This window comes from Pinus tabuliformis, chromosome 3_2 (assembly GCF_031772625.1).
Source record: "Pinus tabuliformis cultivar Carrire ecotype Pingquan chromosome 3_2, CPIR1, whole genome shotgun sequence".
NCBI lineage: Eukaryota > Viridiplantae > Streptophyta > Pinopsida > Pinales > Pinaceae > Pinus > Pinus tabuliformis.
The window spans coordinates 742,552,065-742,568,386 of record NC_142302.1 but is presented as its reverse complement, the minus strand read 5'-3'; the positions used below and the strand labels follow the sequence as shown (position 1 = coordinate 742,568,386).

General features: G+C 43.3%; 1 protein-coding gene across 1 annotated transcript in view; it reads left to right on the top strand.

The window, feature by feature from the left end:
• LOC149182729 (uncharacterized) overlaps window positions 1–16,322 on the top strand; it is a 149,288-nt gene that overhangs the window by 99,722 nt on the left and 33,244 nt on the right. Inside the window, exon 11 of the mRNA XM_089414650.1 lies at window positions 10,858–11,193. Within this exon, the coding sequence (XP_089270776.1) occupies window positions 10,858–11,193 (336 nt within the window). The remainder of the gene's footprint in view (window positions 1–10,857; window positions 11,194–16,322) is intronic.

Here is a 16,322-nt window from a genome sequence, read left to right as displayed (position 1 = left end):
GAACTAGCATAATATTATATTTTCATTATAGAATAATTGCATTTAGATTAAATTTGCATTTTACTTTCTTGTTGTTTTTTATGGCCTAATACTAAGCTTGGGTGATCATAAGACACCACAAAAACATTCTTCCCTGTGTGCTTTGTCTTTGATATGTGCAGGTAACAGGTCTACAGTACCAAGAGATTGCTGGTGTTCTCATCACCTCCCATTTGAGTAGCTTCATACACCTCTCCGAGAGCTCATATCCTAGTTGGAGCCAGATGTTACCCACCACTTATGGCTAGTGTATATAGGAGAAATTTTTTCTCCTAGATGATCCTCAGTCGATAGCCCCCAGGAGCCACCAAATAGCTCGATGTGCCATTTTCTCCGCCTCCTGAGCCAACCATGTGGTCCCTTAACCATGTGTCATGAATGTATGTTTGAAGGTGGGCCTTCCGACCCCAAAGGTATGTCTTTTCATTGGTGTAGTTGAGTGATTTTGCTTACTTATCATGGGCCCTTTTGGGCATGGATTGGTGGGGGGATTCGGCTAGGTCTGTACTTTTGTCTCCACTGCTTGATTTCGTGGTTAGCCTTGTATCCTAGTCCTATAGGATCTCCTTTATTGGCCATTAGCTTTAGGGTTGGAACTACATGGGAAATCTCGATTTTGGTTGTGTGGTCCCACTTCCTAACACCATATACATCACTCCCTTCCACTCATTTTATCCCCATTCATCTCTTTTTCCCTTCTGGGTCCACATGTGTCCGCTAGGTCCACATAAGGTTAGCTTCCCGCTCCCCTTGTCCACACCTTGATTCGGGCAAGGAATGATGCCCTAGAGGTTGATGCAATTGAAAAGAAAGAAAAAACATATTTTGTCCACTCTCAATAGGTATCACAAAATGCAAAAGATGGTCAGGACATACAAATTTAGCACGTGGGCAAAAGCCAAACATGAGCTCTACCTCTTATCCATAGCCATCACTGCGGTTCTTATGGGCCTTGTTACCCACCATTTTGTGGGTGATATCCCTTGGGGAAATCTTTTCTCCAAGATGGTCCTCAGCTTACGGCTAGCGACCCCTGGTTCTTATGGGCCTTGTTACCCACCATTTTGTGGGTGATATCCCTAGGAGATTTTTTTCTCCGAGATGGTCCTCAGCGAACAACTAGTGACCCCTTCTAGCCACCAATCAATTTGTTGTGCCATTTCTCCACCACCTGAGCCAGCCATGTTGTCCCTCACCCATTTTCTATGATTGTATGTTTCAAGGTGGGATTCCCGAACCTAAAGGTATGCCTTGTCATTTGGTAATTGAGTATTGTAGTTTTCTTATGATGGACACTTTTGGCATGGATTAATGGGGGGATTCGGCAAAAATAATAGCCTAGGTCTACGCTCTTGTCCCTTAGACCCCTTTTTGGATGTTAACCTTGGATTCCAGTCTCGTGGGATCGCTTTTATTGACCCTTCAGCTTTAGGGATGGCATTACATAGGAAACCTTGATTTTGGTTGTGTGGTCTCGCTCCCTCATCCATATATATTACTCCTCTTCCACCCATTATAACCCCATTCGTCATTCCTCCCACCTAGGTCCACATTCTTCCACTAGGTCCACATAGGGTTAACTTTCCCCTTCCCCTTGCCCATACCATGGGTCGGGTCTGGAATGATGCCCTAGAGGTTGATGTTGTTGAAAAGAAAAGTAAAAGCATAATTGGCCACATTCAACAGGAAAATGTACCACAAAATGCAAAAGAGGTCGGACAGACACATTTAGCATGTGGACAAAAGCCAATACATGAGCTCTACCCCATCATCATGGCCATCACCCTAGTTCCTGTAGGCTCTAGATGAGCCTCCTTTATCATTTAAGAACCCATGATCGTCCCAACCCTTGGTGGGCAATGAACCGCCCTACCTTAAAGGGGGTATCCACTGCTATATCTCACACATCATGCTCTTACCCCTTGAGCCTCGAGCAGTTAATTAAAGAAAAATCATAAAAGGCAAAAGGCATATAAAGAAGGATTGAAAAATCAAGGCCGGGGCACCTCATGCGCCACGATTGCTCCCTCGTATACATTATATACCCATTTGTAGGCTTCCCTTTTGTTAGCTACCCCTATACCCCAGCATATGACCCAGGGCTGCCTCTTTTCATCCCCTTTAGAAGTAGAAACCACCTAATACGATACTTGGTTAATCCCATTTGGAGCTTGGAGACAATAGCACATGCCAATTATGGAAGGACATGCCATTATGAAGTCCCCACTTGTTGTCCACGGTTTAAGCTTGTTTACTTGATTTCCTTGATGAATTGTTGTACTGGAAGGCTAGGGGATGCATTGGATCTTATGCAGGATTGCAGGTGGTTTCCATCTTGGGTTTGGTCTCCCTATACAGAGTCCTAACCCTCTAGAGGGCTACATTGGCACATGTAAGGTGTGTGTTGAGAGCCATGGGTCTCCACAATAGTAGACAACACTCCATGGATCCCCAGAGATGTTCAGAGATTGCTCGAGATTCACCTATTGGACGAGGAAGATGCACCTTGTTCACCTCTACCCAAACAACCCCATAGTTGTAGCATGCACTTGCTAGATGACCCAGGACTTGTATGCTGATGTGGCATCACTTACACAATCATTTGAGCCCTTACAGATGATCTACAAGCATCTTCGACTTACTTGGAGACCCATGAGGTCACTTGTGTGCCCTCACACCCATTGGGAGCACCATAGGTTTATTGTGTGGAGAACAAGGGGCCAAGCCCTTGTTCATTACTTTTGGAAGTGCTATTCATCATTATGGCACTTATGGACTTCATCAGGCTTCTTAGAGAGCCCAACAATATGTATTATTGATCACTCGACCTCTTGAGAGACTTGTTATTTTGTTTATGAGCTAGTTTGGTGGGCTTGTCACCAAAAGTTAGCTATTTTCTCATTATTTTTATTTTAGGGGCTAATGTAGGCTCAAATAGGTAAATCAAACTCATTAGGAGAGTATAAATACAAATGATGAGAGTTCATTTCTCATCATCACTTGGTTTGGACTTGTATCTCTTTTGAGATCTACGCTATTCCTTCGTGGTGGATGAAATTTTGGAGCATGGATGAATTTTGATGTATCGGTTGTCTTTTCTTATCTTGGAGCTTCATGATTGACAAGTCTATTGGTGGTTGGATATATTCTCTTACATGTAAGTGCAAATTTGGTGCTATTATTCTTTTACTTTGTCACATGCATTGATAATGAGATTTTCGCTATACTAGGGCTAGTTGCTGCATGCATTCACTGCGAAATTGTGGAATTATGTTACTTTATAACATATTTCTAGGTGTGGCCCATGTATGTTGAACGAATTCTCCTAGGGGTAATTCTGTGAAATTTCTAAATAGAAATCCTACTGCAGTTATTAATATTATTTCTTCTACTTATTATTTCAGAAATAAGTTATCCACAATATTCTTACGGCAAATATCGAAATATATTCTTCTGCAACCTTCACAATTAAAACATTGCAGAAAGTAAATGTAAAGAAAAATACTGGCATAAATACAATCACAATGACAGTTGTTTTTGGACAATCGTCCCCGGAAAAACCCAATGTGGGAAAACTGGTTTAACAAATGAGGGTTTTATTATTCTTTAGCAAATGTAGATTTACAAATTACAGTCAACAAAATAGGAATGAGAAATTTTACAAACACTTCTTGACCAAGTTCTACCCCAGGTGAAGCACTCCTTCCTTGGAATCCTTCTGATCCTCTCTACGTCACACTGCTCTCCCTGGCTCAGCGTCAAGCTGCCCATGCAGGCTCTGTGTCAAACTGCCTTTGCACTTACTCTTTCTGCGTCACCCTATTCCTGCTCTTCATCTTGCTGCCTTGCATTCTCTGAATATGCTGATGCTCTCTCTCTCTTTCTTGTTGATTTGGGGTAGCATCGGATGTGCTTTAGCCATGAAAATTGGTGGAGAGGCTAAAGTACATGAGATCTCTAAGGCCCAAAAATTGTTTGGGTAGATTCTACTCAGGTTGGGAGATATTAAAATAATTACCATTTTTAATGGAGTTCCTAAGTCTAAACCTAGGAAAAATAAAATATTAATGGGTATTAATATAAAACTGGTTTAGAAGTTTCCAAAAGTCATGGATCAAGCCAAATTTAATCGTAGCTGTTGATTAGAGATTTAATCTCAGCCGTTGAAGGACCAACGAGAAAAGTATAAGAGGAGGCTTGAGGGTCAGTTGGAAGATACACCAGAGTGATCAGTCATTCATTTTGCTAGAGTGGGGTTGCTAAGCAAAGTTGAATCAGTGATCAGTAGCGAGGGGTAGTGAGTACGAGGCAAAGAGGCAGAGACAGTACTGAGAGACCAGCGCAGAAGCAGAGAGTGTGAGAGCAACAGCTAGTCCAGGCTACACAGAGACCAACTGAGTCAGCGCAGAGGCCAGAGGGACTGCATCATCCACGTAGAGACTGCTGGAGTGATGCAGAGGGTCCCAGAGGCTGCGCAGTGCCTCAGAGGGCTGACGCAGAGGGTCTTGGGGCTGACATAGGTCAGCAGGAGGCTGATGCAGAGGCTAGAATGGCCAACACTAAGCTTCAGTTGTGCCAGAGAGGGTTTTGTGGGACAGATTTTCTAAATACCTATTTCCAAATATAAAGGTATTGCTGTCATGTATTTTTCTCTGTCGGGTGAGCCGGTTAGGTACCCTGTTGTACTCATAAAGATTGCATGATAATATAACCCTTAGAATAGCTTCATCGGTTTTCCCGCATTGGGTTTATCCAGGGAGATTTGTCCAAAAATAATGGTGTCACTTGTGTGCTTGTTTTCTTTCAGCTGATGATCTGTAGATGTTGTGACTGTATTGTGTTTATTTCGGTATTTAAATGTTTTAAATAACTTGTTTAGAATGTACAAGTAGAAGAAATAAACTAGCAAAATACAGATTAATTTTCTAATGGATAGATTTAGAAAATTCAACATGGTATCAGAGCGTGGTTGCAGATCACAGGAGAGCTGAAGGCGTTAGCTAAGCAGAGCATTTGCAGTAGAATCAGCTGTCCCGAGTGACTGTAGTTAATCCTTGTAGAAGCGACATAGGAAGGGTTGACACAGAGGGATTGCGTCATCAGTCCGGGCCAGAGAGAAGCCAACGCAGAGGTTGAGGAGGGCAGAAACAGGCTCACGCAGAGCCATGCGGAGGCCAGGAGGGCTGACGCAGTTGGCTGAGGGAGTTGTTTTGCCGGTGCCGGGATTGCGCAGAGCTTAGAGGCTCAGTCCTTCAGTTGCTGGGGCGAAGGAAGCTATGGGCAGTTTGTGAGAGCAAAGCTGGTGGGGTACTGTGGTTAGAACAATACCTAAGAGGGCAAGACCAAGGTAGAGGGAGTTGCTGCCGAGGCGGATTTCTAGCCAAGGAATCCGGATTAGTGTTGTAGTTGCACAGATGATTGGAGAGGGGCAACTTGACGGTTGGTAGAAGGATTTCCAAGAGGGAAATGGGGACTTAGAGGGAGTCCAAAAAAGAACTTCTAGATGGGAAGTAGAGAGACTGAGAGGAGTCGACAGAGAAGAGCAGAGAGATGGCCGTGAATGGGCTGAGGGATCAAGATAGGCTGGACATAGCGTCCAACCTTGTGGTTTGGAAGGCCAGGATCTTGTCCATTCTAGACAAACATCGCAACAAGGGCTTCGCCTTGAGAGTAATGGCTATCTCAGTTGACCCGGTAGCTAATGAGAGGTACGAGGAGGCAATGGCCAAGGAAAAATGCATTATCCTTGATGGGGTCAAGGATCATGTGGTCCAACATATTGCCGAAAAGGAAACAACAAAGGCGATGTGGTACACCTTGAAGACGTTGTACCAACATCGTGCAGAGGAAGATGCTCCTTGAGAATCAGTTAAGGTCATACCAGATGTAGAAGGGAGAGCAGAAAGATCACTTCCAACAGGTTGTAGGATATCTAGGACCAACTGACTTCCATAGTGGCCACGCCGGATCAGGGGTTGATGGTAAGGACCGCACTTAATGCAGTCTCTGAGGAGTGGTAGATATTTGTCTAGAGCATACTGGGCAGGGGGAGTCTTCTAGATTGGGAAGAACTGTGGGCGACTCTTCGCCAAGAAGAGATCAGACAGCTAACCAAGACGGGAGGTAGCAGCAAAGGAGTTTGGATCAAGAAGGAAGAGGAAGAGGATGCAGCTCTAGCATCTACGGGAAAGCAGGAGAAGGAAGAAGAAGGACCTCTCCAAGGTCAAGTGCTTCCATTGTGGGGAACTGGGTCAGTGTGCGAACCAGTGTCCGAGGAAGAAGAGTAAGGGAGAGGCTTCAAACTCTAAGGCAACGCCAGCGAAGGCGGAGGAGGTCGAGGAGGATGACGATTGTGCCACAAGTGCTCATGTACCTCTAGAGAAGAGGTGGGGAGACATCTAGCTGTAGTCAGGCGGACTATAGGCGATGAAGGGCAGGATCCTTGAGGTACCCAACCTCTTGGACTATACCTTGCTACGGGAGCCCCGAAGAGAGAGTAGCAAGATTGGCATATGTCAGTGGAGACAGATGCGGATGAAGCAGCAGAGGGTGCTACAGTGTAGGAGTCCTCGGGCAACGCGAGGTTTGCAGGATGCAACAGTGCGAGAGGCACGAGTGTTGCAACGGTGCAGGATGGCACAGAGAGGTTTGCAGCATTGTGAGATGCAGGGAGTTGTTGTTGCAGCGCAAAGGTTAGTAGAGGGAGCACTTGTCAGCGATAGAGAGAGCTTCAACATCGAGAGTGTTTCTAGCCTGACAGGGATGTCATAAGTTGAGTGGATCAATTACTTGCTTCTCAGTAATTGAGTTGCAGCGCAGTAGCACGGTGCAACGTGATGAGAGGGGGTTGCAGTGCAAATGCAGTGCTGGGAGGATGGACCAGCAACACCACGGATGCAGAGGGAGCTGCCATACGGATACAGTAGTGGCAGTGGCAGGGCCATGGGCAGCAGTACAGGGTGCAACAGTGCAGAGGATGTTGGGCAGGGAGGCCTAGCATTAGCACAGATACCGGTGCTGGATAATCAGAGTGATGCTTAGTGAGGAGTATTACTAGAGCACAGTCCTTTCTAAGAGGGAGTGTTGGTTTGGGGTAGCATCGGATGTGCTCTAGCCATGAAAATTGTTGGAGAAGCTAAAGCACATGAGATCTCCAAGACCCAGAAATGGTTTGGGCAGATTCTAACCGGTTTGGGAGATATTAAAATAATTAATATTTTTAATAGAGTTCCTAAGTCTAAACTTAGGAAAAATAAAATATTAATGGGTATTAATATAAAACTGGGTTAGAAGGTTCCAAAAGTCATGGATCAAGCCAAATCTAATCTTAGCCGTTGATTAGAGATTTAATATCGGTCGTTGAAGGACCAATGAGAAAAGTATAAGAGGAGGCTTGAGGGTCAGTTGGAAGATACACCAGAGTGATAAGTCATTCATTCTGCTAGAGCGGGGTTGCTAAGCAAAGTTGAATTAGTGATCAACAGTGAGGGGCAGTGAGTATGACGCAGAGAGGCAGAGACGGTACTGAGAGACCAGCGCAAAAGTAGAGAGAGTGAGAGCAGCAGCCAGTCCAAGCTACGTAGAGCCCAGCAGAGTTAGCGCAGAGGCCAAAGGGACTGCATCATCCATGCAGAAGCTGCTGGGGTGAAGCAGAGGGTCTTAGAGGTGGCGCAGTGCCTTAGAGGGCTGACGCAGAGGGTCCTGGGGCTGACGCAGGTCAGCAGGAGGCTGACGCAGAGGCCATAATGGCCATCGCTAAGCTTCAGTTGTGCCGGAGAGGGTTTTGTGGGACAAGTTTTCTGGATACCTGTTTCCGAATATAGAGGTATTGCTGCCGTGTATTTTTCTCTGTTGGGTGAGCCAGTTAGGCACCTAGTTGTACTCAGAAAGACAACATAATAATATAACCCTCAAAATAGCTGCACTGGTTTTCCCGCATTGGGTTTTTTCTGGGGACATTTGTCCAAAAATAACAGTGTCACTTGTGTGCTTGTTTTCTTTCAGCTCATGATCTGTAGATGTTGTGACTATATTGTGTTTATTTCGGTATTTAAATGTTTATAATAACTTGTTCAAAATGTACAAGTAGAAGAAATAAACCAACAGAATACAGATTAATTTTCTAACGGATAGACTTAGAAAATTCAACATTTCTCACCGGCGAGTCTCCCTCTAATTCGATTTTCTCTTGCCGAACTTCGACCATTGAGAAAATCGATCTTACTCGGGTAACTGAGTATTTGCCTCTAGTGTGTTTTCCATGTGCCCATCAAGTCTCCTCTTATAATCCTCTCGTTGATCAATCAACAATCTAGATTAGATTCTAATCAATGGTTAGGATCATTTGACTTGATCTTTGCCTTCTTCTAGAAGTTCCACCCACAGTTTAGATTAATACGTCCCATTAAAAATAATTAATTATTTTAATAAAACTGTTTCTAGGTGGAATTTCCCAAAACGATTTCTGGGTATTGGAGAATGCATGTGTCTAAGCCTTCCTGCAAATTTTGAGGCCTAGAGCACATCCGATGCTACCCCAAATCAACACTCCCTCTTAGCGAGGAATGTGCTCTAGCAATACACTGCCACTGCATACTACTTTGACTCTGAAGCATCGTCCTCTGCGCTGCTGATGTTTGACATGCTGTCCACCAACTACTGCGCTGCTGCTGCAACTGTACTGCTGCCTTTGACACTGCCACTGCCAATGCTACATCTGTACTACAACTCCCTCTGAATGTCTGCATCTGTGCTGTTGCTGGCACTGCCACTGCCAATTGTCCCTGCACTGCAAACTGCTGCTGCTACTGAAACGGATTTTCAACCATACCCATCTGCTCTCTGAACTGAGTGAACTTAGCTCTTCCGAGAGCCTTTGTGAGTATATTGGCCACCTGCTCTCCTGTGGCGAACATACTGTAGCTGTACTGCCCTATGCTGAACACAGTCTCTGATAGAGTGACAACGGATATCTATATGTTTCAACCGATCATGAAATACTAGATTCTCAGAGAGTTTGATACAACTCTAATCATCGAGTAAACCTTGGTCGCTTACATCCATTTTCTGAATAAGCTCACAAGCAATTTTCTAAGCCATATGGCTTCGCACATAGTTGTGATGGTTTCCATATATTCTGCTTCTGCTGAGCTCAGTGCTACTGCTTTCTACTTCCTGCTGCACCAAGATATCACCCCTGATCCAACACTGAAGCAGTACCCTGAGGTACTTTTTCGGTCGACTGAATTACCTGCCCAATTTGCATCAGTGAACCCATTCAAACTGACGTCCTCCCCTTAGGAGTACTTCAACCCATATCTGACTGTTCCGCGTACTTACCTAAGAATGTGTCTTGCTGCTACCTAATGCACCCTTTTTGGTTCCACCATGAACTGACTCAAAGTGTTGACAACAAAACAAATGTCTGGCCTAGTGTTGACCAGATACATAAGTGACTCAATGAGTTTCCTGTACAAGGTGGGATCTACTTCCTTGTATTCTGATGCATCTATTTTCTTTGAGTTGGCGATCATGGGAGTATCCATGGGTCGACAATCCTGCATTCGGAATCTCTTGAGAATTTCTTTAGCGTACCTTCCTTGTCTAAGGAAGATCTCCTCATTCCTCTGCCAAACTTCCAACCCCAAAAAATAATGCATCAATCCCAAGTCCTTCATGTCGAATTCGGCTTCAAGATTCTTCTTGCAATCCTGGATGAGGTCATCTACATACAATACCAAAATAAGTGGCTCATTCTCTACCAACAAATAGTAGAGATTGGGATCAACATCACTCTTGACAAATCCCAACTGCTGCAAGTAACTATCAATCCGACCATACCATGCTCTGGGTGCCTGCTTGAGCCCGTACAAGGCTTTCTTTAACCTGCAAACATGAGTTTTCTTCTCATGAGTTTCGAAGCCTTCGGGTTGTTCTATATACACCTCCTCTTCTATCACTCCGTTCAAGAATGTTGTCTTGACATCCATCTAGTGAATCTCCCATCCCATTTGAGCTGCTAGGGATATAACAGATCTGATAGAGGTGTATCGAGCAACTGGGGCGAAGGTCTCTTCATAGTCTATTCCTTCTTTCTGAGCATATGCCTTTGCCATGAACCTTGCCTTGTACTTCTCTATACTGCTGTCTGCAACATACTTGATCTTGTAGATCCATCATGATCCTACCAGTGAAGCACCACTCGTTTGAAACCCGCGGGTACTCGTGGGTAAGGGTGAGTCTATGCCTGGGCCAGGTCACCTGCATAGAACCCGTGGTCTAGACCTGGACCCGACAGGTTTTCTATAAGACCCGACTACTCGCATCAAACGCGCGAGTAGCCCATGAGACCCTTATCGAACCCGTCGGGCATGAAAACCCACAAACTGTCCAAAATTTCGATTTTTTTCTTTTTTGGAATGAGGAGTAAAATGGAAATTGGAGGGAAAAAATGCTTTATAAGCACCTCCCTCCCTTCCATTTCTCATTCACTTGTCATTTGAGTGTTTCGCTAATTTGTGTGAGTGTTGAGAGTGAAGCTAAAGGAGCGTGAAGGAGCTGTTGGAGGAGGCTAAATGAGGCTTCATCGGATCAGACTAAGTTTCAGATAGGCTTCATGAACTTAGTTAGAATGTTTTCCATGTATTCATTTTTGTTTTTTTATGTTTGCAATTTATTTTTATGTTTGGGACTACCTGTGGCTGAGTTTCTCAGCCACACAACCAAAAGAATTGCAAATTAAAAAAAAAAAATTCAAAAGTAAAAAAAAAAGTTAGAAACCAAAAAATAATAATTTAAATTTATCTTTTTTTCTTCTAGATTTTGTCACCATGCCACCAAAGGGTTTCAGACAGTCTCGTGATCTGGCATGGGCACATGGTCAACGAATCATTGCCGATAATGACCACAATATCAAGTGCAATTATTGCAATGCCACAATGCATGCAGGCATAAACAGGCTGAAATACCACCTAGCCAGAATTCCTGGGAATGGTGTGGGATGTTGTCAAAGTTGCCCTGATGAAGTCACTATTGAAATGGTAGCTGCTTTGGAATCCATTAAAGAAGCAAGTTCTAAGAGGGCAAGAAGGAAGGATGAGATTGTTGGGATAGGTAGATCTTCATCTCAGAGTGAAACACAGTTTCAAAGTCCAGGTATTGGTAACTCCTCTTCAAGTGTTGTGGCAAACAGGAGTATAACCTCTTCTTTCTTCAGTCCTCGTACAACTCTAGGATCTCAACCAACCTTGGACAGTTTCAATGAAAAGAAGAGGAAGGAGGCAGATATGGCAGTGAGGAGGTTTTGGTACCATAACAATCTTTCATTCAACTATGCAAAGTCTTATTTTTATCAGCCCATGGTGGATGCCATTACATGTGCTGGCCCTGGATACAGAGCCCCACCTTATAATGCACTTAGGGGGAACGAGGTAGATGAGGAGCTTGAGTGTGTCAAGGAATAATTGGAGAGCATTAAAAGCTCATGGAAATTTACAGGTTGTACACTTATGTCTAATGGGTGGACGGATTAGAGGGGTAGAACAATAATAAATTCTGTTGTAGCTTGCCCTAAAGGAAGCATGTTCCTAAAATCCATTGATGCATATGCAAATGTAAAAGATGCACATTTGATTTTTTCATTGTTGGCTGATATGGTGGAGGAAGTTGGGTTTGAAAATGTTGTCCAAGTAATCACGGACAATGCAACAAATTATGTGGCAGTTGGAAGGTTGCTTTGTGCCAAATATCCCACCATTTTTCGGACTCCATGCACTACCCGTTGCATAGACTTGATGCTAGAGGACATTGGGAAGTTGGAGTGGGTGCAAGATGTTGTGCAAGAATGCAAGCATATTACCAAGTATATTTATAATTATGCTTGGGTGTTGAACCTTATGAGGGAATTCACACAGGGTGAGCTTAGTCGCCCAACTGTCACATGGTTTGCTACGAACTTTCTTTCGCTCCAAAGCCTTTTGTATGAGTACCAAGCTTTGAGAAGAATGTTTTGTAGCCAACAATGGGTATTTTGGAAAGATAGCACAAAACCAGAAGCAATGTCTGTGAAAACATTTATCTTTGCTGATAGTTTGTGGGACAAAGTGACTGATATTGTCAACTTCACTGAGCCCCTTATGAAAGTCTTGAGATTGATGGATGGAGAGAAACTTTCAATGGGATATATTTATGAGGGCATGGACAGGGCCAAAGAGGCCATCAAGACTTTCTATAAGGGAAATAAATCTAAATATCTCCCTATATGGCAAATTACTGATTAGAGATGGGACAGGCACCTACATTCACCATTGCATGCAACAGGAGCATATCTCAATCCGAGCTTATTCTATAATGAGGGGTCTAGCATTCAAAGAGGTCTCGAGGTGATGAGAGGTGTCATGATATGCATGAAGATGTTCTCGGATCAAGATATTCAGGACAAAATCAACATACAACGAGATATGTACAAGGAAGCATCTTGCATGTTTGGATTCAGCTCAAGCCAACCTCTCAAGGACAAGAAAATGCCTTGTAAGTGAAAATTGTTAGAACTTAGCTTGTAATTTTGCTAGTTCTCTTTTATATGTTTGGCATTGCAAACTGATGATCTTTGTTGTTATTTTTTTACAACTCATTGGTGGATAGATTGTGGCACTAAGGCACCACAATTACAAGAATTCAGCATTAGAGTTTGAGTCATCCCTGCAGTTCTTCTTCTTGCGAGTGCAATTGGTCAGTGTTTGAGTACATCCACAACAAAAAGAGAAACATGTTGGAGCATGAGAGGTTGGAGAAGTTGGTTTTCATCTACTACAGCCTTCGAATGCTTATAGAACAAGTGCAACCAAAGGATACAGATCCAATTTTATTGGATACTATTGATTTAGAGTCTGATTGGGTTGTCGAGGAGGAGGCCCCTGATTTGAGTTGGCTTGATGAAGAGACTGAGGATCTCTCTAGTTTTCCATCTCAAATGTAGACTCCAAATACACATGCCTCACGGTTGCTTCAACCTTTTGATGTTACCACTAGCTCCACGAGGGATTATTTTAGGTGTGGTCGTCCATGAGTGATGAGATTCAAGATTGTTATGAGACAATCATTTATCATTTATGACATATGTATTTGAATTTTGAACTAGCTGACATTTTTGATTTTAATTATGGAATCATGAGTCCTTTTCTTATTCAGTATCTAAATGTTTTGCTTACAAAAATCAAATATGTTATGTTGTACATTTATAGATATGAGATGTTATGAATTGTTGCATATATTATGGTTTTTATAACTTATAAGGATCGTGATTGTCATTAGTTTCTTTTTTGTGCTTAAAATTTACCATATTTTAAGTTTTTTTTTTTTGGTATTTTGACGAGTCTTATAAGGGTCGTTCCCGAGTCTTATACGAGTCGACGAGTCAATGTCATGATGAGTCTTATACAAGTACGAGTCGTGCAACATTGGATCCTATAACTGATCTATCTTCTGGTCTAGGTACTACTTCCCAGACATCATTCGTAATGATGGAGTTGTATTCTTCCACCATGGCATCCACCCATACTTGGTGTTGAACAACTTCTTGAAAGCTAGAGGATTCTTCAACCTGAGCGACCAATGCATGGTATCTATTTGGTTGTCTACGTTGCCTCTTCTTGGCTCTAGGAGCTCCAAAAAACTCCTTCGCGTCCCTCAATGTCTACCATACTTCTCTCCTGGTTCTACCACTGGTGGTGGGGGGCTTAACCAACTCTTCCTCCTGATCCTGATATTTTGTCTGTTGAGAATCATCTGCATTTCCTCCTTCTGAGGAGATACTGGTGTTGGTCACTGTACTCGATCTTGGTGTATATCCTCCTGTCTGTCCTCCTTGCTGCCCCTGCTGCTCTTGGACTAACGGAACATCTCCTGATTGATCTTTTGCAGGCATCTCACGAGATTTCCTGAAAGCTTCGTCCTCCATGAACTTTGCATCCCGTCTTTGTGAAAATTAACAAATACGAAATTCTACCTCAACAACTGATTTATTTCACCTACTTATTTCTCACAATAAGTTATTTATGAAATCCCTTTAGTAAATATTGAAATAAATTCTACTGCAGTTATCACATAATTACATAGAGAAAATAATAGTGATATACAAGCACAAGAACCAATCACATCAACATTGTTGTTTTGGACAATTGTCCCCGAAAAAACCCAATGTTGGAAAACTGGTGTAGTAGATGAGGGTTTTATTAATCTTCAGCAACAGTCGCTTTACAAGGAATAATTTTACAGAGAAACTGAGACACTACTAAGAGAAAGCACCTGAGGCAAAGTTCATTCCTCTCTTGGAAACTTTCTGACACCCTGGAGACCCTTCTCTCACTTCTGCATCACCTCTGTGTCCTCTGCGTTTGCCTGCGTCTTCCCTCTGCGCTGTCCCTTGATATCCCTGCGTCACCTCCTCCTTGGTCACTGACTGCCGCTGATGCCCTCCTCTTCCTCCACCCTGCAACTCTCCCTCTGAAATCGATCTCCTTCTCTTTGAGAATCAATTTTCCTTGGGATACTGAGTATCTGTGGCGTGTCTCCAAATGATCCTCAAGTCTTCTCTTATACTTTTCCTGTTTATGAATCAACTACCGAGATTAAGTCTCTAATCAACGGCTAAGATTAACACAGACTTGATCCTCATCTCTTAGAAGCTTCTCACCCTTATCTTTATTAATATCCATTAATATTTTTTATTTTCCTAAGTTTAGACGTAGGAACCCATTAAAAATATTAATTATGTTAATAACTCCTCATCCGGGTGGAATTTTCTCCAAACGATTTCTGGGTCTTGGAGTTCTCATGTATTCTAGCCCCTACACAAAATTTTGGAGCTAGAGCACATCCGATGCTACCCAAAATCAACGCTCCCTCTTAGCGAGGAATGTGCTCTAGTAGTGCTTCCCAATACAAGCACCAAACTGATCCATGGCATCGGTCCTCTGCCCCTCATCTACTGCGCTGCTGCAACCTGTACCGTTGCCCATGACACTGCAACTGTCACTACTACATTTGTACTGTAGCTCCCTCTGAATATGCTGCCCATAGCACTGCCACTTCTAACTGCTGCACTACAACTCTCGATACTATCCGTTTCTGCTACTGAAATGGATTCTTCACCATCCCCATCTTCTCCCTGAAATAAACAAACTTTGTTCTTCCTAGAGCCTTGGTGAGGATGTCTGCTACCTGTTCTCCTGTTGGAGTGTACCTCAACTGTACTACCCCTCGTTGGACATAGTCTCTGACAAAGTGACACCTGATATCAATGTGTTTTGACCGATCATGAAATACTGGATTCTCAGAGAGCTTGATGCAACTCTAATTATCACACAAAATCTGAGCCGCTTCCATCCTTCTCCTGAATAGATTCAAAAGCAATTTCCTAAGCCATATGGCTTCGCACGACGCTGTGCTAGCTGCCATATATTCTGCTTCCGCTGAGCTCAAAGCCACAAATTTTTGTTTTTTATACACCAGGAGGCCATTCCTGATCCAATGTTGAAACAATACCCAATTGTCTTTTCCGATCTACTGAACTTCCAGCCCAATCTGCGTCAGTGAACCCACCCAACCTGATGTCATTGCCTTGGGTGTACAATAGTCCATGCTCGACTGTTCCTTGTATATACCTGAGAACATGTTTGGCTGCTGGCCAGTGCACCTCTTGGGTTCCACCATGAACTGACTGAGGGTGTTGACAGCATAACAAATGTCTGACCTAGTATTGACCAGATACATCAGGGACCCTATAAGCTGCCTGTACAAGGTGGGATCGACGTGGACCCCATAAGCTGCTTGTACAAGGCGGGATCAACGTCTTTATCTTCTGATGCATCAATCTTCTTCTAGTTGGTGATCATTGGGGTAGCCATAGGTCTACAGTCCTGCATCCTAAATCTTTTCAAGATCTCTATAGCATATCTCCCTTGTCCAAGGAAGATCTCACCCTTCTGCTACCAAACTTCCACCCCAGGAAATAATGCATCTGTCCCTTTGATGAGTCTAGATGACCCTGTTAGGAAAATATCATCCACATATAACACCAGGATTAGAGGCTTATTATCTACGACAAGATAGTAGAGATTAGGATCTGCGTCACTCTTGACGAATCCCATCTTCTGCAAGTAGCCATCAATTCGACCGTACCATGCTCTAGGTGCCTGTTTAAGCCCATACAAGGCTTTCTTCAACCTGCATACATGAGATTCCTTCTCATGTGTCTCAAAACCCTCTGGTTGTTCAATGTTATA